This window comes from Oncorhynchus clarkii, chromosome 7 (genome assembly GCF_045791955.1).
Source record: "Oncorhynchus clarkii lewisi isolate Uvic-CL-2024 chromosome 7, UVic_Ocla_1.0, whole genome shotgun sequence".
NCBI classification, from domain to species: Eukaryota; Metazoa; Chordata; class Actinopteri; order Salmoniformes; family Salmonidae; genus Oncorhynchus; species Oncorhynchus clarkii.
The window spans coordinates 20,918,220-20,941,160 of NC_092153.1; the positions used below are offsets into that span (position 1 = coordinate 20,918,220).

Below are 22,941 nucleotides of genomic sequence, written 5' to 3' on the forward strand. Positions count from 1 at the left end.
TGACATGGGCGGAACATATTGACACAGTAGTTAGCAAAGGAAATAAAATACTGAATGTGATGCGTTGCCTGTCAGGAATGGAGTGGGGGGGTCAGGTAGAATGGCATTAAAAACGTTATATACAGCACTATCAAGGTTATCACTGGACTATGGTAGTGTAGCATATGGATCAGCAGCTCTGACATCTTTAAAAAAAGCTAGACGTAATCGAGGCTCAAGCTCTAAGAATACGTTGTGGAGCAGTCAGGACCTCCCCCGGTGGCAGCCACATTGCTCGTCCTAATATTGATATATTTCTTAACTCCATTCTTTTACTTTAGATTTGTGTGCATTGTTGTGACTTGTTAGATATTACTGCACTGTTGGAGCTAGGAACACAAGCATTTCGCTACACACGCAATAACGCCTGCTAAATATGTGTATGTGACCAATGCAATTGGATTTGATTTGAGAGATGCCGTTAAAGTTGAGAAGATAATAACTACCCATGAAATATTGGGTAAATCTTCAAGGACATAAAGTCACACATCCTGGAAAAAAAGGTGGTCCTAGAGTTCTGGGAGCATAAATGAGATCTGAATGCAAGTTTTTGGCGGTTAGGTAAGGGCATGGTGAGAGAGGTGGGACTGTTTGTATGCTGTCTTGAATATGTTGTATTCACTGATGGATCTAAGGACCCTAAAACAGGGAGGACAGGTGCAGCTTTTAGTGTTTCTGAGTTTCAGGTGGCAGTGACAAAAAGAGCAACAGGCCATTTATCCGTATACGCAGTGGAATTGCTGATTATGCTCTTGGCTGCAGAGTGGGTGGAGGAGGTGAGGCCAGACAGGATAGTCAACTGCTCTGACTCGTGCAGCACTGATGAGCTTAATTTCTGTCACAAAGCAGACAAGATGTATTGTATGAGATTTTGCAGTGCCTGTGTCGGGTGAGACAGATGAGGGTATTTGTGGGAGTAGAGGGGAATGAGGAGGTGGATGTTCTCACCAAGCAGGCTCTCAAACATCCTAATGTTGATATGGACATGTCAATCAGTAAAGCAGAAGCTACGTGTTAATAAGAACAGTGGTTAAAAACAAATGGCAAGCAATGTGGAACAGGGAGGGAAAGGGAAGAAACCTGTATAAGAGCCAGGAAAATGGTGGGGGCAGGGATGTCCTCAGGTTGAGAAGAGGGGAGGAAAGTGTAATCACAAAGCTGAGACTGGGACACACAAGGCTCAACAGTACATTGAAATTGGTAGGAAAACATACAACTGGGAGATGTAAACACAGTCAGGAAAACATGGTGACACATTCTACTTCAGTGCCAGCAACATGGGAGGGAAAGGGGAGTATTTAGATTTAAGGAGTAATGGTGTTGAAGAGCTTAAATGAACTGTTGAGAAAATCTTACGTAGTGTTTAATTATGTACTTAGTTTCCTTAACGAGATTGAGCCCTTCCCTATCTCTGCTCCAGTAATCCAGTCCAGTTGGGGGCGGTAATTCACCTTAGAGTTGGTTCCCAGACGCCATACAAAAACCACAGACGAAGAAGAACCAGAACTATTCACTTTCCGGGTCAGTTTATTAATGGTACCTGCTTCTCAAAACAGCAAGAATCCCGAGGCAGTGTATACAATTTGAACTAAACGTTTTGTGAAATAAAATAAACATCACAAGAAAAATACCATGTCAGACACGGTAGGGGTACGGTTTAATTAACATATTTCTTGTCTGAATTGGTTAAAGAGAGAATAATGGTTGAGCAATGCTAGCTAGCAAGCTACGTTAGCCGCTGTGTGGGCCGAGAAGAGTAGTGTTTTCTAACACAGGCTATCTACTGTAGGTAACGTTAGCTAGATCGAAAATAGTGCCACTGACTGTGCACGAACGGTATAACATTAGGTTTTACTTTAAAAAAATTGTAGCTAACATTATGTCACCTGACTCTCCATTTTGGTCTACTACGTACCGATTCAACTTATTCTGTTTGGCAACCATGGAGGGATTCGTGACATGTTGACAGTGCAGTAGGCTGGCTGACTATGCTGATGTAATGTTGTATGTACATGTCAATGGGACACTTTTATTCCAGGAGACAAAACCCTCAAGTGGAGATGGAAGTGAGAAGAAGGATGGAGAGTACATTAAACTGAAGGTGATTGGTCAGGTAAGATAATATGGAGAAGTGTGGATGCATCTCAGACAGGAGAGTTCGCTTCCTTGCCTCATTTCCTTTCCTATACGTGCTAATATGAAAGGACACTGGGGGAGCCATAGGCCTTTTCTCATTTGGGAAAAAGTCTGGCCTCCCGCTCTCCTCCGCCCTCTCTCGGAAACCGATAAGTGGTCGAGGAGAGTGTCAATTCGTTAGTAGGCTAATAGAAGAGGGTCCTCCCTTCCTTGATAACCTCCTTTTGGTAAGTAAGCACAAGCAACTATTTTTGTAACTAGCTCATTGTTCTTTCTGTGGCACAAGTGTCTCCTACCTGAGTCCTTAGGACAAGTTTAGAAATTTGCCACAATTGAATCAGCTAATGTTTTCTCGAAGAGAAAAGCATGCAAACATTTAAACCATATGCTACTCCTCCTTTAATCTATTAAATGTATTTCACAACTAGCTAAATTAGTTTTATTCACTTTATCCATTTATTTTGGGATTCCACCCTGTAAACGTCATTTGCCTGATGACACACCTTTGGAGGAGTCTCATTTCATACTAGTGCATTTCCGTCCACTTTCCATCTCCTCGGTTACCTTTGACCTTTTACAAAAAAGAGGACGGAGGAGAGAGAGGGTGCAGCAGTTGAGTAAAACCAATTGAGAAAAGGCAACAACAACAAAAAAGCCTAATTCTATCTTTACTTTCAGGACAACAGCGAAATTCACTTCAAAGTGAAGATGACAACACATCTAAAGAAGTTAAAGGAATCTTACAGTCAAAGACAGGTAGTTATGAAGCCCAACGATTGTCCCATCTCATTTTGACAATGTGGGTCAGAACTTCAGAATTAATGTCATCATGTTCCCAGTAACCATGTGTGATTCCTTCCTGCAGGGTGTACCAATGAACACCCTAAGGTTTCTTTTTGAAGGACAGAGAATCTCAGACAACCAAACCCCCAAAGAGGTACCCCAACCCATCCCACTTCCCTTGTATCATCCATACAGTCACTAGTCTGGGTGCCAGGCTGTTTCTCTGGCCAAACCCTTATGGAATGGCAATTCCAAACATGAACAGACTGGCACTCAGGTTATACAACCACCACTGTCTCCTAAAGTCAAAATGTTCTTATTTCTTATTGTTTTTAGGTGACATTTCAATTTGTTTTCCTGTGAACCTTGAACATGCTTGCAGATAAACTTTCCCCTGCGTCTTTGTCTGACTTTCTCTCTCTCCCTCCCCAGCTTGGAATGGAAGATGAGGATGTAATTGAAGTGTATCAGGAACAGACCGGTGGACTTTGGAATGATTAGACTTGCTGTATTTTTTTTCTCATTTAGAATTTTGTATGTATTTTGCTTTTGTGCTTTGCACCATCTGGATCACACACTCTATTGGGGCTTCCATGTGCGAGGGCACAAAGAACGACTGTGTTAGAATGGATAGACGATCTGTTCTTTCTCCTTTTAAACACCTCGCACAGGCATTTCTTCTCCCTTCCTTTACAATGCAGGTAACATTGTAGTGCAGACAGTGTCATAGCTGAATGTCCCCCTATTGAGAGAGAGAACACGCATACAATGACTGGTTTTCTCTAGACTCTGCTACACACGCCTCTTTCGCACCTAAAGTTTGAATATGCCACCTCTGAATGCTAAAGCATTGTTTTGAATCTTTAACTATCCCACGTTTCCTACCACTGATGGATATGGTCTAATGATATTTAAAATATGAAATGTTTTTATGATCAGGATGTATATTTTTGCATCCAGTATTTGTGTGTAATAATTCTGTCCGTGGTCAGGGTTCCCCAACTGGCAGGCTGAATTTGACCCGCGGGTGATTTTATTAAAACAATATTTTTAATTGTTGGACATAGGACTGTAAAAACACCAGCGAACCTGCTACAAGTGATTTTAATTTTGGATATTTGTTTCATGTAAGCAAGGCTTGAAATTATGTTTCAGTCAAATATATATCTGTTTGGGCTTCTTGGGGTCAATTTGCAGTCTCTAAATTATTCGTAATTATGTTCTGGCCCCCTGACCACCCGTTCAAGAAAAAAAATCAGCCCTTGGCTGAATCTAGTTGATGATGCATTTCCTAGGTGTTCTTTTTTATTTCTATTTGAATTTTGTTTAAGTTCAGATAATTTCAAGGGGTTAAAGTTTGTTTAATCTCTGGCTTCTTCTTGGATTTAAATGTTTGTCTCCTTTTTGTTTTTTATCAAGATAATCTTGCTGTATTGAACCACAACAGTAGCCACACATAGAAATGTCAATGCAACAAATGACTCCTTATGGAGGCTTTGATCCGGATGGTTTGAAGCAGATCATTTTTCTTTTTTTGAATAAAATGTTTAACAAAAACAGGACTGATATTTTCCAACTTTGACACGTGTATACCATTGCAGACAAAACAAGAATGTCCTGAATTAGGACTGCAGGTTGGATTCCTGTCCACCAGAGGGAGCTCTCGTCATGTTTATGACAGAGTGACTGGGTATTTATTTGACATCTCACATACATTATGAAAACAACTTTGGCCATGTACATAGTCACATGCAGAGGGTATTTACCGTGCTGCCTATCCTCCATTCAAGGCCTTGGACAATGTAAAAGCGAAATGTAAAATAACTGGTTGTGATAAAAAATGAATGTTGGTTGGAAATGTCACTTTTACTCCATTATGTATCAGTGATGCTTCTCAATGTGATTTTTAATATATGTTAACTCACAATTATCTTACCTGGAAAAGGCAAGTGTGGAACTGTAGAGAGGGAGCTACCTCATGAGTAAATCACCGCTCTGCAGACGGAGCGAATATTTATTTGTAAAGCGTCCGATTTCATGGAGGCCCAGGGAAGGGAGGATGGCGTGGAGTTTGAAGGGGGGAAAGGAAGGGTGGGGGAAGAGTAGAGGTTGAGGGAGGGGGAGTAGAGTCATTGACCAGTGACAGGGTAAGAGAAACAGCAGAGAGTGCAGAAAGAGAGAGCGACTTAGGGTCAGGTCAGTAAACTGTGTGTGTGTGTGTGTGTGTGTATATATCAGGCCCTGGGTTAAGACTGCCTGGAGGAGATCTGGTTTCTAAGCCTGGGATACCTCACAGTGTCAAAACACTACCAGATGTGGGCCAGCCAGGAGACGGGGAGGGGATGGTGTGTGTAAACTCACGATATGAAGAGTGAACATGTCTCAACGCTATAGATCAACTCAGTTACACATGCAGCCTTTTGCTATTGTGCTTGCAGAACACTGAAAGTTGCTCAAATTTGTGGATCCTGACCCACCCAACCCTGACCAGTTACATCACCTTATAGAAATGTGAAACACAGCAAGAGATAATGACCTATAATTAGCTTGATGGTTTGCCAGGCTAACGTGCAAAAATTCCATACTCTTTCAATCAGATTACGTTGACTGCAGGCATCTGTCCTTGATTGGACGGCAATATCATGCTGGTCTTTGCAACAGTTTTAAAGCAAATAAGATTTTTCCCAAAATATTTATATTATTGTTCAACAAAATCATGTCTGCTTGTTGGATTAGGTACTCTCATTTCCGTTGCACAAATGTAACAGGGTCATTATTTTAGGCCTACTGACACTCCAGTTGAACACAACCCGTAATAGATATAGAACAGATAACGCACAATGTCTAAAACAACATTCTGTTACACTCCGCCCTACCTAGGACACACAACCAAAACAAAAGGGAAGGAGAGGTGAACTCAAGACAAGAGAAGCCAAAAAGGAGATCTCACATTTCAGCAGGAAAGGAAGGAGATCCGCTCAAGGCAGTGTGTCGATTTCCTGTTCGTAAGCTTGAGGCAAATCCCCCCCCTTGAACTCATCATGCTAGTTATTTTTCCTACAGAAATACCATCTTGAATCAATGGCTCTGATATATTGACCTGACACCATTGGAGAGATACTATTCCACAGGCAAGCAGAGTGAGTAGAAGTTAGACCTGAAAGATAGAACAGGAGACGACCAGAGAAACCAAATAGCAACATGCTGTATAACAGGGGTGTCCACACTACAGCCTTATAGGGAGTATTGCACAAGCAGATGTTAAAAGTAATTGAGGACGTTAGGTGTGGAATTGTTGATATTCCAAACCACGTTAAAAACAGAATCTCTATATCTAGGCCTTCGTTTACAGTGTACCCTTCATCCTACCCATTGGATACATTTTAGGAAGGCATCACAATCACGCTGGTTTTACATTGCCTCGTTCAAGGATTTCTTTTAGACTTTCAAAAACGTATGCTTAAAAACATACGAAAGGAACACCAATGACGTTCAAGTGACCGCAGGTTAAAAACGTCATCGTTTTATTCTGTGAAACTGTACAAGATACAAGCCATATTGCATTAAGAAACATCAAGTAGAAACAGCAAGATTATAAGTCTTATAAATACATATGTTCTTTTGAAAAAGGGTGAATATTTACAGAATGTGGCAATTTAATAGCGACATCTTACAGCTAGACTACATCCCAAAAGTCACCCTATTCCCTATGTAAGTTCACTACTTTTGACCAGGTCCCCTAGGGCTCTGGTCAAAAGCAGTGCACTATATAGGGAATAGGGTGCCATTTGGGACATACACACTATACACAAGCATAATACAACTTTTTTTTTTTTAAAGGTGTGTTAGACATTTCTCTCTGTGCCAAGATGAATGTTCTCAGATGTCTGCAAGTTAGCGTAAAAGTAACATCAGCCACACGTAACAAAAACAGGAACATCAATTTAAAAAGTACAGAAGCAAGAAATGAAATGCACATATTCCAAAAACCTTTGGAATTCCTTGCAAAACGTAACATACATTGGTCTTGTCAGACATTAGCCCTGTATCCCTCGTTTCTTCTTGGATGAGAAACTCACGACATAATACAACATAGTTGAAAACATATTGAAAAGTCATGGCAAAACAGACTTTCTTTGTTGCTGCCGTTACATCACTGGGTGGCACATTGTGGTTTAAAAGTCACGTTTAAATGAGATTATAGAATGTTTTAAAATGTCATGGGGTGGGGGGGGGGGGGGGGTTACTGAAGAGTTAAAACCCTTCAAATAATGAACAAATGTTCAGTCAATGGCTCATAAGGTCGTCAGGAGGGACATTCTCAAAGTACAAGTACTTTTTTCAGAGTTCAAATGTCCTACGTCCAATAGGAGATGGGAAGGGATATGCTCAGTCGGTTTCATCAAAAATATATATATTTTTTAAAACACACAACTCCTCCACATTAAACTTCCACAAAGTTCATACGGTCGTCTCTCCTTGGTTGCGGTTACTGAGCCGTTTGTAAAACCTGCACCAACTCTGTAATGTTTTCCCTGACCAGATCCAGAACCCGGACGTGATGCCCACGATCATAGTCATCAGGTACTTGATCATGAACACCGTGAAGTCCGGGGTCATCGGGGCAAAGTTGTTGGCCGGGCACGGCACCGCGAAGCGCTTACACGTCTGCATGTGCCAGGTCTTCTCCCATTGGTCGCGGAAGGCCTGCTCGTAGAAGTAACAGGCGATGACGATGGTGGCGGGGACGGTGTACAGGACGCTGAACACGCCGATTCTCACCATCAGCTTCTCTAGTTTCTCAGTCTTGGTGCCGTCGTGCTTCATGATGGTTCTGATGCGGAACAGAGATACAAACCCGGCCAGGAGGAACGAGGTTCCGATGAAGAGGTAGACGAACAGGGGGGCCAGGACGAACCCTCGTAATGAATCCACGCTGTAGATGCCGACGTAGCACACCCCTGTGAGAAGGTCCCCATCCACCTGCCCCATGGCCAGGATAGTGATGGTTTTGACAGCAGGCACCGCCCAAGCCGCTAGGTGGAAGTATTGTGAGTTGGCCTCGATGGCCTCGTGACCCCACTTCATACCAGCAGACAGGAACCAGGTGAGGGACAGGATGACCCACCATATGGAGCTAGCCATGCCAAAAAAGTAGAGGATCATGAAGAGGATGGTGCAGCCCTCTTTCTTGGTGCCCTGGGCCACCGTCTTGTAACCGTCCTCTTTAAACTTGTCTATGCAGACCACTTTATCCTCCAAGAAGAAGCCTGCTGTGTAGGCCACCGCCACCATGAAGTAGCAGCCTGAGAGGAAGATGATGGGCCTCTCCGGGTAGCGAAACCTCCTCATGTCTACCAAGTATGTGAGCACAGTGAACAGTGTACTCACACAACACAAGATAGACCAGATACCCACCCAGAGTTTGCCGAATTTCAGTTCCTCCTCGCGGAAATACATTAGTCCGTTGGGCTTGGTGGACTCGCATGGGGCACCACAGTCTTTCACCCCCAGGAATTTGTAGTTGAGGTAGGTTGGGACCTGAAGTTGTAGGGGACAGGAGAAGGGCTGGGCAGCAGGGCGACCAATGTTTGGGGGTAGGGTCATGAGCTCAGGCAGGTTGGGAGTGGGGTCCGAGGTAGGGATGTCCGTGTCTGAAGTGTTTTGACCCACACAGATCTCCCCAGCGCCGTGGACGGGGAAGTTCTCACAACGGAGTCTCTCTGGCCATTGAAACCCGAACTTGTTCATGAGCGCCTCGCAGCCCTGGCGTGCGCGCTCGCACAGTGATCGGCATGGGGGGATGGCCTGTTCTAGAACTGTGCACACCGGTGCGTACATGGAACACAAGAAAAACTTCAGGTCCATGGAACACTGGACCTTCACGAGCGGGTAAAACTGATGGACCTCCAGCCCCGCATCCTCCTGGTTTGTGTGTCCCAAAAGATTCGGCATGATGGTTTGATTATAGGCAATGTCCGTGCAGAGGGGGATGGAAATTGGCTGACAAAAACCGTGTTCTGGTATAGAAATTCCTTTCTCGCCATGATACTGACCGGTACACGGCTCCAGCATTAGACAAACAGTCACCAGCGCGCACCCCGTTATCCAAATCCACTCACAGGTTCTCCTTACCGCCATGATAGCAGCCCCTGTGTTCAGAATAAAAAAAGTGGCTTAGAATATTACCCCGGAGCTGCAAAAAGCCCAAATCAATTTCAGTCCACAAAAGGTTGAAATGTCCTCTCTTCTCCCGTCTATATAAAAAGGGAGAGGAGCCTAAAGTTAAAACAAAGTTAAATGCTTGAAAAATGCCCTCGGTCGCTCTCCCCACATTCCCTATTCCAGTGTTCACAGAACTCTCCAAGAAAATGGAGGATTGCTGGTGAGGGATTTATTTATTCCAATCAAACCACTGAAAACCTGTGAAATTCCAATAGAGTATTTTTTATTTTTTTGCAGTTCGTTTCTTTACTGACCTGGTTCTTCGTATTGGAAACAAACGTATGACTTGAAAATGGAATGCGTTGACTAATTTCTTCCAGATACCCACAAATCTTCCTTACATCACATTATAGGTTGAAGCAAAATTGAAGTCTGCAAAACCTCGTTTACAACCGCGTTTACAACTCAGCCAATGTTCAGCTCGAAGAGCATTGGTAGGCTATGCACTACGATTAACCCGGCTCAAAGTCTGTAGTAAAAGGCAAATCTCTTCCAAACTTTTTCTTCCCACAACGCTAAAACCGTGATCTGCTTTCTAGAGAAACTTGCAAGATTGATTCCCCCTCACACTACAGAGTTTGATCGGTTTCTTGGTGCCCACACATGCGTATTTTCAGGGGCGCCTTGAAACCACACTTTCTCCACCAATTGAATGATTTGTTTTCTCTCCCATCTCGCCATTGATTGGAGTGAAGTGAAAAGGGTGGAGTTTTATGCTATCTTCAGCGATACGGTGGATGATCTTTTTTTTGTATACCTTTTTTGTTAGTCAATTAAAATATAAAAATGGTTTAGAATATACATTTTTTTTATATTCTATGTTGGGAGCGGGCTATAGATAATTTAGGAGACATTCAAAACATTAGAAGTTGAAAAAGAACATTAGACCACCTATCCTACTCTTTACAGCTTCTTAGACCTACATGAAGTAATTTATGTTATTTGGCATGCCCTATATGTCATTCTGTTTGTCAGGATAGTGTCCAGGGTTAAACTCGTAAGCCAGGCCTCTGACAAAGTAGAGCAATAATTGTAATATTTATGGTATTGTTTATTTCAGAGTGGAGCCCAAAGTTTCTGGTAAATCATCTTGGTATGTGGACTGCGAAAACTGTTAGGCAGCCAAGAACATTTTACTTATGACTTGTATCTCGATTAAGTATGTTTTAGAATTTTGTCCATGGCTCATTCATCAAATATAATTTTAAGTTGTTTGTTTGTTGTGTTTTTCAAAACAAACATGTCCTTATAATGTAATTCTTGGTGGATGTCAGGTAGTTTTTTTCGGATGGTGTTAGAGATGGCCTTGCATGCCACTGATAGAGTCAAGCTAATGGGCTGCTATTGTTGTAATGACCGACGCTGGAGATGAGGAGCAGGAACAGACAGGACAGGAACACACAGACAAGACAGGAACAGGAACAGACAGGTAACAAAACAGGAACAGCATCAGCACGCAGGTAAACAACGAGAAATGACAATCAATGCAGAAGCCGGGAACAGAGCGGGGAACCAGACAGAAAAAGGGGAGGTAATGACAGAGGTGATTGAGTCCAGGTGAGTCCAATGAACGCTGATGCGCGTGACGGGGGGAAGGCAGGTGTGCGTAATGATGGTGGCAGGAGTGCGTAATGCTGGGGAGCCTGGGGCCTTTGAGCGCCAGGGAGGGGGAGCGGGAGCAGGCGTGACAATTGTACCCTATTGTATGGAAATGTATTAATGTTAATAAAAACATTAGCCTCTCCTTATTCCTAAAAATTGTTCATATTTTCCTATTGATTGGATATCTTCAGTCATTATCATGAGATAGCAGCACATAGCCTATATGATGTAACCATGTGATGTATCATTTATGTAGTTACATAGTAGTAGTCCTATACTCTTAGAAAAAAAGGGCTTCAAAGGGGTTCTTCAGCTGTCCCCATAGGAGAACCCTTTTTGGTTCCAGGTAGAACTATTTTGGGTTCCATGTAGAACCCTCTGTGGAAAGGGTTCTACATGGAGCCCTAAAGGTTTCCACCTGGAACCAAAAGGGTTCTACCTGGAACTAAAAAGTTCTCTCCTATGGGGACATCCAAAGAACCAGTTTAAGTTCTAGATAATATTTTTTTTGTGTGGGTATTGATTTTTCCGACATGGTTTTCATGACTCTTGCTGTTTTGTAATGTGTGTGTAATATAATGACTGTTTGTTTTCTGTAGAGATGGTGGTCCACTGAGTTGGGAGAGCTTATAGAGAGGAAATGCCTTGATGTTTTCCATCCAGCATATGGATTCGCTGTTGCTCTCTTTCTCTCTCTCTCTCTTTCTCCTACATTCTGTTTTTCAATCAAGGCTCCCAGAGCAGAGAAAGCCATACCGTACTACCCTTCCCCTCCTCCCTCCGTTCCCCTCAGAGAGACCAGCAGAACATAACCCCCGGGGTCCGCAAGTACAGCTATGTATTTATACCATCCCTCTGAATCTATGCAGCAAACCATATGGGAATGTTTTTGACTCAGGGCTGAAAGCAAGCTGCGTTGAAAAAGAGAGAGCTCTGTGTGTGTGTGTGTGTGTGTGTGTGTGTGTGTGTATGAGAGAGAGCGTGCGGGCGGGCGTGCGTGCGGGCGGACATGTGTGTGTTTATACCTCAACTGTCACTGCAGTTTCTCAATGGGCCCTACTAGCCTAAAGACTACCACTGTTCCCTCTCCTATATGAACACATTATAGACCTTAACCCCAATCTCCATCTGTTATGAATGACTATACAGATACAGTCTTTGTAATCTGTTGTGAATGACTATACAGATACAGTCATTGGGATCTGCATAAAACACCGTATCTAGGGACACACGCATGCTGATTCACGCTGTGGACGGTCAATCTAATTGGGTTTTATTCACCAGATAATCTAATGCTGTGTGTTCTTATAATGATATCTAACTGCTACACCACTATTCCCTATATAGTGCACTACTTTTTACCAGGCCCCATTTGTGATGCAGACTCCAGTTCTGTGTGATGGGTGTCTTTAGGAAGCTCTGTTTTTGCTCTGCTTTACTGGCAACCGTGTGTTATACTTAACACTACGCTGTGGCTGCTACAGAACCTAAGTAGGTGGCTTCTCCTTTTTGCCATCCTGTGTCTGTTGATTATTACCAGGGAGTGAGAATGAATATCTCGCTGCTAAATCTTGAAACATTGATGGGAAATGTTGGTGAGAGTGCCTTTGTCTCTACGCTGGGGCGGCAGGTAGCCTAAAGGTTAGAGCGTTGGACTAGTAACTGAAAGGTTGCAAGATCAAATCCCCGAGCTGACAAGGTAAAAATCTGTCGTTCTGCCCCTGAACAAGTCAGTTAATCCACTGTTCCTAGGCCATCATTGAAAATAAGAATTTGTTCTTAACTGACTTGCCTAGTTACATAAAGATACATTTAAAAAAGTATATATATATATATATATATTTCACCTTTATTTAACCAGGTAGGCCAGTTGAGAACAAGTTCTCATTTTCAACTGCGACCTGGAAGGAAAGGCGGCCAAAGGAGGAGTTGGCTTTGGGAATGACCAGTGAAATATACCTGCTGGAGCGCGTGCTACGGGTGGGTGCTGCTATGGTGACCAGTGAGCTGAGATAAGGCGGAGCTTTATCTAGCAAAGACTTATAGATGACCTGGAGCCAGTGGGTTTGGCGATGAATATGAAGCAAGGGCCAGCCAACGAGAGCATACAGGTCGCAGTGGTGGGTAGTATATGGGGCTTTGGTGACAAAACGGATGGCACTGTGATAGACTACATCCAATTTGCTGAGTAGAGTGTTGAAGGCTATTTTGTAAATGACATCGCCGAAGTCGAGGATCGGTAGGATAGTCAGTTTTACGAGGGTATGTTTGGCAGCATGAGTGAAGGATGCTTTGTTGCGAAATAGGAAGCAGATTCTAGATTTAATTTTGGATTAGAGATGCTTAATGTGAGTCTGGAAGGAGAGGTTACAGTCTAACCAGACATCTAGGTATTTGTAGTTGTCCACATATTCTTTTTTTTAATTTTTTTTAATTTTTTATTTTTTTGAATTTTACCCCTTTTTCTCCCCAATTTCGTAGTATCCAATTGTTGTAGTAGCTACTATCTTGTCTCATCGCTACAACTTCCGTACGGGCTCGGGAGAGACGAAGGTTGAAAGTCATGCGTCCTCCGATACACAACCAACCAAGCCGCTGCTTCTTCAACACAGCGCACATCCAACCCGGAAGCCAGCCGCACCAATGCGCCGGAGGAAACACCGTGCATCTGGCCACCTTGGCTAGCATACACTGCGCCCAGCCCGCCACAGGAGTCGCTGGTGCGCGATGAGACAAGGACAACCCTACCGACCAAGCCCTCCCTAACCCGGGCGACGCTAGGCCAATTGTGCGTCGCCCCACGGACCTCCCGGTCGCGGCCGGTTACGACAGAGCCTGGGCGCGAACCCAGGACTCTGATGGCACAGCTGGCGCTGCAGTACAGCGCCCTTAACCACTGCGCCATCCGGGAGGCCCGTTGTCCACATATTCTAAGTCAGAACCGTCCAGAGTAGTGATGCTAGTCGGGTGGGCGGGTGTCGGCAGCGATCGGTTGAAGAGCATGCATTTAGTTTGACTTGCATTTAAGATCAGTTGGAGGCCACAGAAGGAGTGTTGAATGGCATTGAAGCTCGTCTGGAGGGTTGTTAACACAGTGTCCAAAGAAGGGACAGAAGTATACAGAATGGTGTCGTCTGCGTAGAGGTGGACAAGAGAATCACCAGCAGCAAGAGCGACATCATTGATGTATACAAAGAAAAGAGTCGGCCCTTGAATTGAACCCTGTGGCACCCCTATAGAGACTGCCAGAGGTCCGGACATCAGGCCCTCCGATTTGCCACACTGAACTCTCTGAGAAGTAGTTGGCAAACCAGGTGAGGCAGTCATTTCAGAAACCAAGACTGTTGAGTCTGCCGATTAGAATGCAGTGATTGACAGAGTCGAAAGCCTTGGCCAGGTCGACGAAGACAGTGGCACAGTATTGTCTTTTATCGATGGCGGTTATGATATCGATTAGGACCTTGAGCGTGGCTGAGGTGCACCCATGACCCGTTCGGAAACCAGATTGCATAGCAGAGAAGGTACGGTGGGATTCGAAATGGTCGGTGATCTGTTTAACTTGGCTTTCGAAGACTTTAGAAAGGCAGGGTAGGAAATACTGTCTGTAACAGTTTGGGTCTAGAGTGTCTCCCCCTTTGAAGAGGAGGATGACCGCAGCAGCTTTCCAATCTTTAGGGATCTCAGACGATACGAAAGAGAGGTTGAACAGGCTAGAAATAGGGGTTGCAACAATTGCGGTGGATATTTTTTGAAAGAGAGGGTCCAGATTGTCTAGCCCAGCTGATTTGTAGGGGTCCAGATTTTTCAGCTCTTTCAGAACATCAGCTATCTGGATTTGGGTGAAGGAGAAACGGGGGAGGCTTGGGCAAGTTGCTGTGGGGGGTGCAGAGCTGTTGACCGGGGTAGGGGTAGCCAGGTTGAAAGCATGGCCAGCCGTAGAAAAATGCTTATTTAAATTCTCGAATATCGTAGATTTATCGGTGGTGACAGTGTTTCCTAGCCTCAGTACAGTGGGCAGCTAGGAAGAGGTGCAATTATTCTCCATCTATTGAACAATGTACAGTATGTCAGAGCTTGCCAATAGTTTCTCTTGTGCACTGTTCAAGCAGTATATTTTAATTCCAACCAGCTCATTCAACCACAACAATACGTACACTACTGGTCAAACGTTTTAGAACACCTACTCATTCAAGGGGTTTTCTTTATTTTTATGACTATTTTCTACATTGTAGAATAATAGTGAAGACATGAAAACTATGAAATAACACATATGGAATCATGTAGTAACCAAAAAAGTGTTAAACAAATCAAAATATATTTTATATTTGAGATTCTTCAAATAGCCACACTTTGCCTTGACGACAGCTTTGCACACTCTTGGCATTCTCTCAACCAGCTTCATGAGGTAGTCACCTGGAATGCATTTCAAATAACAGGTGTGCCTTCTTAAAATCGAATTTGTGGAATGTCTTTCCTTCTTAATGCGTTTGAGCCAATCAGTTGTGTTGTGGCAAGGTAGGGGTGGTATACAGCCCTATTTGGTAAAAGAACAAGTCCGTATTATGGCAAGAACAGTTCAAATAAGCAAAGAGAAATAACAGTCCATTACTTTAAGACATGGAGTTCAGTCAATACGGAACATTTCAAGAACTTTGAACGTTTCTTCAAATGCAGTCGCAAAAACCATCAAGCACTACGATGAAACTGGCTCTCATGAGGACCGCCACAGCAATTGAAGACCCAGAGTTACCTCTGCTGCAGGGGATAAGTTCATTAGTTACCAGCCTCAGAAATTGCAGCCCAAATAAATGGTTCACATAGTTCAAGTAACAGACACATCTCAACATCAACTGTTCAGAGGAGACTGCGTGAATCAGGCTTTCATGGTCGAATTGCTGCAAAGAAACCACTACTAAAGGACACCAATAATAAGAAGAGACTTGCTTGGGCCAAGAAACACAAGCATTAGACCGGTGGAAATTTGTCCTTTGGTCTGGAGTCCAAATTGGAGATTTGTGAGACGCGTGTGGGTGAACAGATGATCTCTGCATTTGTATTTCCCACTGTAAAGCTTGGAGGAGGAGGTGTGATGTTGTGGGGGTGCTTGCTGTTGACACTGTCTGTGATTTATTTAGAAATTTAGAATTCAAGGCACACTTACCCAGCATGGTAACCACAGCGATACGCCATCCCATCTGGTTTGCGCTTAGTGGGACTATCATTTGTTTTTCAACAGGACAATGAGCCAACACACCTCTAGGCTGTGTAAGGGATATTTTACCAAGAAGGAGAGTGATGGAGTGTTGCATCAGATGACCTGGCCTCCACAATCCTCCGACCTCAACGAAATTGAGATAGTTTGGAATGAGTCGGACCGCAGAGTGAAGGAAAAGCAGCCAACAAGTGCTCAGCAAATGTGGGAACTCCTTCAAGACTGTTGGAAAAGCATTCCAGGTGTGTAACGGTTTTCTGTATGAGAAGGAGAGTCGGACCAAAATGCAGCGTGTAGATTTCGATCCATGTTTTAATAAACAAACGTAAAACACGAATCAATACAAACACTACAAAAATAAAGAACGTAACGAAAACCTAAACAGCCTATCTGGTGAAAACACATAGACAGGAACAATCACCCACCAACACACAGTGAAACCCAGGCTACCTAAATATGGTTCCCAATCAGAGACAATGACGAACACCTGCCTCTGATTGAGAACCATATCAGGCCGAACATAGAACTAGACAAACTAGACATGTAACATAGAATGCCCACTCAGATCACACCCTGACCAACCAAAACATAGAAACATACAAAGTAAACTATGGTCAGGGTGTGACAAGGTGAAGCTGTTTGAGAGAATGTCAAGAGTGTGCAAAGCTGTCATAGAGGCAAACGGTGGCTATTTGAAGAATCTCAAATATAAAATATATTTGGATTCATTTAACACTTTTTTGGTTATTTCATAGTTTTGACGTCTTCACTATTATTCTACAATGTAGAAAATATAAAATATAAATGAAAACCCTTGAATGAGTAGGTGTTCTAAAACTTTTGACCAGTAGTCTAGTTATGAAAAAAGTAAACTGAAAAAGAAATCTGATGAAATGGAGAGATTAAGTTTAGCTGACCTGAACAACTGATGACACTCATGGAAGTTTCATAGAGATGAGACTTTGTTAAGGAAGTACGCAACACTATCTGCACTTCAAACCATGCAGGGTTCCATCACAGCAAGATATCTGCGCAAATCTAACCCATCAATCAATTAATCATGTCTTAGACCTCATCATCAATGACTGATGCTGTTCGGTTATTGATTAATTTACAGTATTCCATGAAACCTTTCCCGGCCACCTCTGGAGTGTGTTTTAAAAAATAGATCACAGTTAGAGTATAGCAGCAGCACGCTCGCGTTCTCCATGTACATTTGGAGACGGAGAGAGGTGAGTATACTTCACTCTGAGCTCCCAACATCAATCATACAGAGCCTAGAGGGTCAAACAGGGAATGGCCATTTGAAGTCATTCCATTTTGCTCAATTTTTTTGGTTGATTCTTTTCAGTGTTATCTTTTTGCTTTCTCATAATTTGGGTCTAATTGTGTTGTTGTCCTGGGGCTCCCTCTCATCTCTCTCTTTCTTTTTGTCTCTCTTTTTCTCTACCAGTTAAATGTTCTTGCCTCTCGGTTTTCTCTCTGCCCTTGAGTGGCGCTGAAGTCAAAATTGGCAAATAGGTTTAGCATAGCATATCTCCTGAGATCAAAGCTTCAGTGGGGCAGGTATGTACGGTATAAGACACTGACTAGTGTCCAGTGGTCCTGATAGATGTATCTGAACCGCATACAGAGTACTGCATGGAGTTGGGTCACCAAGGGGGGGGGGGGGGGGGGGGGGGGGGTGTATCATTGCTTCTTCTTGTGGGAGGATGGGGGTTAGGGACTCAACTCTGGCTTTAATTAGTGAATTTAGACAACACCCTATCCTCCCTCTCTTCCCGCTCTTCCCTATCTTCTTTCACCGGTGGCAGGGCTCTTCTCAGATCCAAACCTGTAGCCAGGGGGAATCTGGGTTATGTAAGTTCATGGAAGGTTCAAGGGGTCACACTTTTCCCTCACTCCACTGATAACCTGGTCAGGGCTCTCGAATGGACATCTGAACCAATGTTTTGAACCAATGTTGCCTCTTCCTCCTGCTTTATTTATCTAACTCATGACACGTCCACAAATATTGCTTTGTATGCAGCCGAAAAATCCCACATGGGATGGGACATTTTTTCATGTGGTGTCATGCCATCAGTCTTTATATTGTGATTCACTTATAACACTCCTCTCTCTCTCTCTCTCTCGCTCTCTCTCAATTAAATTCGTCAGGGTTTTATTGGATTGCGGAGGTTTCAAAAAGATAAAGACATAGTGTTGTGTTATGAATAGTAGGGGAAGATAAATAAACAGACAGAATATAGGTTGTATTTCCAATGTTGTTTGTGCTCCACAGGTTGTCATATTGTCATGGCAACGGGCCACACATCTTGATGCTGTGATGGCACACTGCGGTATTTCGCCTAACAGATATGGGAGTTTATCCATGTTTGATTTGTTTTCAAATTATTTGTGGGTCTGTGGGAAATATGTGTCTTTAATGTGGTCATACATTTGTCAGGAGGTTAGGAAGTGCAGCTCAGTTTCCCCATAATTTTGTGGGCAGTGTGCACATAGCCTGTCTTCTCTCGTTAGCCAGGTCTGCCATTGGCAGCCTCCCTTAATAGCAAAGCTATGCTCTGTACATAGTCAAGGACTTTGGGTCAGTCATAGTGGTCAGGTATTCTGCCACTGTGTATTCTCTGTTTGGGGACAGATAGGGTTCAAGTTTGCTCCGTTGTTTTGTTAATTATTTTCAGTGTGTCAAATAATTATATTTGAGCTTTCTCATAATTTGTTTCTGTTTAATTGTGTTGCTGTATTGGGGTTTTCCCTCTCCCTCTCTATCTCCCTCTCACCCTCTCTCTCTCTAGTTCTCTTTATCCTCTCTCTCTTTCTCTTTCTCTTTGGTTGTTTTCTTAACTCAAGAGGCCAGCTGTCGGCAGGACACGTCTGACCCTGGATATCTCACAACCCTGCCGTTGTTTCACCGCTGGAGATGTGCGGGGAACGTAAACATACCATGCCACTAACCCAAACACACCCCACCGCAAAGGACCTTTTTAGGCAAAACATTGTGGAAGGCTCTGCATTATCAAGGGAATGGAGGCAGCAGGCTGGTGTGGATCTGTCGACCTCTCTCTCTCTCTCTCTCTATCTCTAGCTTTCTCTCCCTCTCTCTCCTTCTGTTTCTCTCTCAATTTCTCTCTCTCTCTTTCTCTAGCTTACACATATCCGCATACAATACAAGCATACACACATACATTCAAACATATACAGTAACATAACCATAAACACCTACATGCTTCATCGTACTGGTTAGTAGAGTATTGGTGGTGATGAATTGATTGAGTTGAGAATGTAGAAGAGAGTGGTGGGTTCAGTGCAGCAGGCTCAAATCCCTCTACAGTGTACAGAGCCCCTGCAGTACAGGGGCAAGGGTGTACATCTCCTTCCCAAAACATAGGGTTGCATCCCAAATAGCACCATATTCCCTATATTGTGCACTACTTTTGACCAGAGCACTATGGGTCCTGCTACAAATGTAATAGACTAAATAAGGAATTGGGTGGCATTTGGGACCCACACGGGAACAACCAGGGGCCCGGGAAAAAGTGGTGATGACAGAATGATGTATTACTTACAGATATGAAGCATGGCTGCTCCATGCATGAACCCCATTTACACACACACACCACATTCACACAATGCTCCATGCATGAACACCATTTACATACACACACACACACACACACACACACACACACACACACACACACACACACACACACACACACACACACACACACACACAATGCTCCATGCATTATCCCCATTTATAAAATAAAATAAAACATGCTGAAAGAATGAGTGATATTTCCCCCTTGAAATGTAAGTGGGTGTGAGGTGCAGAGTGCGGGGAGAGGGTGGGTATGACTGGATGTCTTTACAATCCTTGTGTAAACTAAGTGGTATGTTAGGCAGCCATCTTGGACTCATCACAACAAAATGAAGAGAGAAACCCCCACTAAGGTTCTTGAGCTTGGCTCTGTTAAAGCGAGCTGTGCCTCAGGTCTGGATGGAGGATTTTATAAACACAGGGTCGCTTGAGACAGCTGAGGATTTAAGCTTACATTAACCTGGGATGATAGATTGTGTGTCTGTGTTAAATGTGTGTTATCCAGCTCATACTGTGATGTACTGTACAGTATGTCTGTGGGATAACACCTGTGAACATCAATTCAGCGCACCCCACGGGTTTAGCGTGTGTGTGTGTGTCCATGGACACATGTACAGTATTTGTACGTACGTGTGAAACATACTAGTAGAAGAAACCGCAAGAGAGCGCTAAAACAAGTTATAAGGGCGATGGAGTGACAAGGGTAGAGAATAGGGATCAAATGACTGAATGGGGGGGGGGGAAGAGGAGGTGGATGGAGGGGGCTAAGGGGGGGTCAGTCTCCAGAGAGGAGTCTTGCGATTACTTACTCGCCACTCTCAGTATGGAAGATAAAAGCGAATGAAAAAACATTTATATTCCGAGGCAGCACCAGCACCCACACCGCTGGCTCATGTTTCATTTATCCAGCTCCCTTCCCTCCCTAACACACACAGTGTCAGGCACAAATTAACACACACACACACAATTGCATACATATTTATACATATGCACACACACATTGATAACATTCACCATTTACATTTTTGTTTTATTCACAAATCCATGTCGGATCAGCCTGTTACTAGTCAGCCATAGTGACAGATACTATTTAAACTAAACAAATTAGTGCTTCTCTTACTCCCACAAACTGGACTCCTGTAACCTGCGATGCCCGTAAGCATATCTCTCCTTCTCATTCACTCTCTCTCTCTCTCTCTCTCTCTCTCTCTCTCTCTCTCTTCCTTCCATCTTTTCATCTGCCCACTCAATTATCCTCCCATCATCCAAATTCCAGAGAAAGTGGTGTTGAAAAAAACCAGGCCTCTCCACTCCAACAGATCTCTCTATCTCTCTCTATCTCCCTTTCCCTCTCTCTACCTCTCCCTCTCCCTCTCTTTCACCTTCTTTCTCTCTCAGTGTGTCCATCTCCCCTTCTCCTCCCTCTGATACACATACACACACACTGGAGGTCATCGGGCCTATGCTATTGCCCACCTCAGAGATACCATAACCTCACAGATTACATAGGATCTGTATAGATGCTATATTTAAGCAATAAGGCCTGAGGTGGTATGGTATATGGCCAATATACCACGGCTAAGGGCTGTTCTTAGGCACGACGCAACGTGGACTGGCTGGACACAACCCTTAGCCGTGGTATATTGGCCATATACCACAAACACCTGAGGTGCCTTATTGCTATTATAAACTGGTTACCAACGTAATTATATACAGTCTGATATACCACGGTGGTCAGCCAATCAGCATTCAGGGCTCGAACCACCCAGTTTATAACGGTCATTATACAACGGGTGGGTACAATCTTGAATGCTGATTGGTTAAAACCGCATTCCAGCCTGTGTCTATTCCACAAGTTACCACCGGTTAGATCTATGCATTAAAATGCCTATTTACTCTGTTTCATTTTACTGTGCAATCCACTGTGTCATCAGCCCAGCCAGGCAATTTATAAACTTAATCTGCACTCTAAAAAGCATCTACACATTATCTCACATTTCTTTTAGACTAACATTTAATTTTCAACATTGGAGATTTATATAAACCTTGGTTTCTGTCTATCTGACATTTGCAACATTGTTTCAATATTCAAATTCGATCTCCAGCTGTCCTATAGCAATGAACGTGTCAGGAATCAGGATGAGACCGACAGGCAGGCAGGTTTTCTCAGCCAGTCGAAATCATGAATCAGCATCATTTTTATGGATATATACAAATATATATCAATAGAAAACAGGTCAAACTAAACGAAATGCAGCTAGTTTGCAGTCTTTACAGCTTCCGTTTTGTAAGGTTCTGCTTTTCTTTTCTTAGTCAACCTTGTGTTCTTTTTCTTTGTGTTCTTGAACGTAGCCCTGTTTCTTTGTGTTCTTGAACGTAGCCCTGTTTCTTTGTGTTCTGGAATGTAGCCCTGTTTCTTTGTGTTCTGGAATGTAGCCCTGTTTCTTTGTGTTCTGGAATGTAGCCCTGTTTCTTTGTGTTCTGGAATGTAGCCCTGTTTCTTTGTGTTCTGGAATGTAGCCCTGTTTCTTTGTGTTCTTGAACGTAGCCCTGTTTCTTTGTGTTCTGGAATGTAGCCCTGTTTCTTTGTGTTCTGGAATGTAGCCCTGTTTCTTTGTGTTCTTGAACGTAGCCCTGTTTCTTTGTGTTCTGGAATGTAGCCCTGTCTTTCATTTTTGTTCATTGATTTAATCTGCGTTCGTTTCTCACCTGGTCTCATCAGCTCCCTTTTTAGTTCAGTTCTTTCTGTTTGTATGGTTGTGAGGTATTGTTTGTTTTTGACTGCCTACCTATGTTTGACCATTGCCTGCCTGCGACCACGATTCCTGCCTTCTGTGAAGGCTTAATAAACATCTGCCGCGCTCTGCTCTGGAATCTACACTTTTTTCTCCCAGAGTATTCATTACAAGTTTGACGCGATTGTGTTTGCTGTGTTGTTGACTAGCTCCTCTGAACAAGTGTCCTGACGACAGAGCACATGTTCTATGCCAGGCGAAATTGTGCATCATTAGCTCATTGTTATGGATCTACCCAAATAAATGTCTGGCAACCAAACTGATAGAACGAACGACCAGCCGGCTAGGGTAGCAACCCTAGATTTGTGCCCGGACTATATCTTGTGGAAGGATGAAATAGTATGAATAAATTAATAATATTGTTTTAATTAAAATATGTAAATCATGTTGAATATGTTGGCACCCCGTTAAATATAAAAGTGATTATGCCCTCGAAGCCGGTGTTTAGAGGATATATTGTCACAGTTTGCCAATATAACAACACCATGCCAATATATATTCTAAACACCCTTCTTGGCGTTATCACTTAATTATAAACTGGGGGG

General features: G+C 43.3%; 2 protein-coding genes across 2 annotated transcripts; one reads left to right on the forward strand and one right to left on the reverse strand.

Annotated features, from left to right (window-relative positions):
- Window positions 1–1,530: 1,530 nt before the first annotated feature.
- LOC139413036 (small ubiquitin-related modifier 1) lies at window positions 1,531–4,515 on the forward strand. Its single transcript, XM_071160025.1, has 5 exons — window positions 1,531–1,683; window positions 2,078–2,152; window positions 2,854–2,931; window positions 3,041–3,112; window positions 3,391–4,515. Exons 1-5 carry the CDS (start codon window positions 1,672–1,674, stop codon window positions 3,457–3,459), a joined length of 306 nt encoding a protein of 101 aa, XP_071016126.1. The 5' UTR covers window positions 1,531–1,671; the 3' UTR covers window positions 3,460–4,515.
- Window positions 4,516–6,466: 1,951 nt separating this feature from the next.
- LOC139413035 (frizzled-7-A-like) lies at window positions 6,467–9,756 on the reverse strand. The gene is made up of 2 exons (XM_071160024.1): window positions 9,438–9,756; window positions 6,467–9,110 (listed from the first exon to the last, which is right to left on the reverse strand). Exon 2 carries the CDS (start codon window positions 9,097–9,099, stop codon window positions 7,420–7,422), a length of 1,680 nt encoding a protein of 559 aa, XP_071016125.1. The 5' UTR covers window positions 9,100–9,110; window positions 9,438–9,756; the 3' UTR covers window positions 6,467–7,419.
- Window positions 9,757–22,941: the final 13,185 nt, after the last annotated feature.

What these genes read in the sequence shown, in the direction of transcription:
- LOC139413035 (XM_071160024.1), bottom strand. Translation starts at nt 9,099, where the DNA reads ATGGCGGTAAGGAGAACCTGTGAGTGGATTTGGATAACGGGGTGCGCG.
- LOC139413036 (XM_071160025.1), top strand. An exon ending in AACTGAAGGTGATTGGTCAG is followed by an intron (nt 2,153 to 2,853) that starts GTAAGATAATAT and finishes CTTTACTTTCAG; the next exon opens with GACAACAGCGAAATTCACTT. An exon ending in ACAACCAAACCCCCAAAGAG is followed by an intron (nt 3,113 to 3,390) that starts GTACCCCAACCC and finishes CTCCCTCCCCAG; the next exon opens with CTTGGAATGGAAGATGAGGA.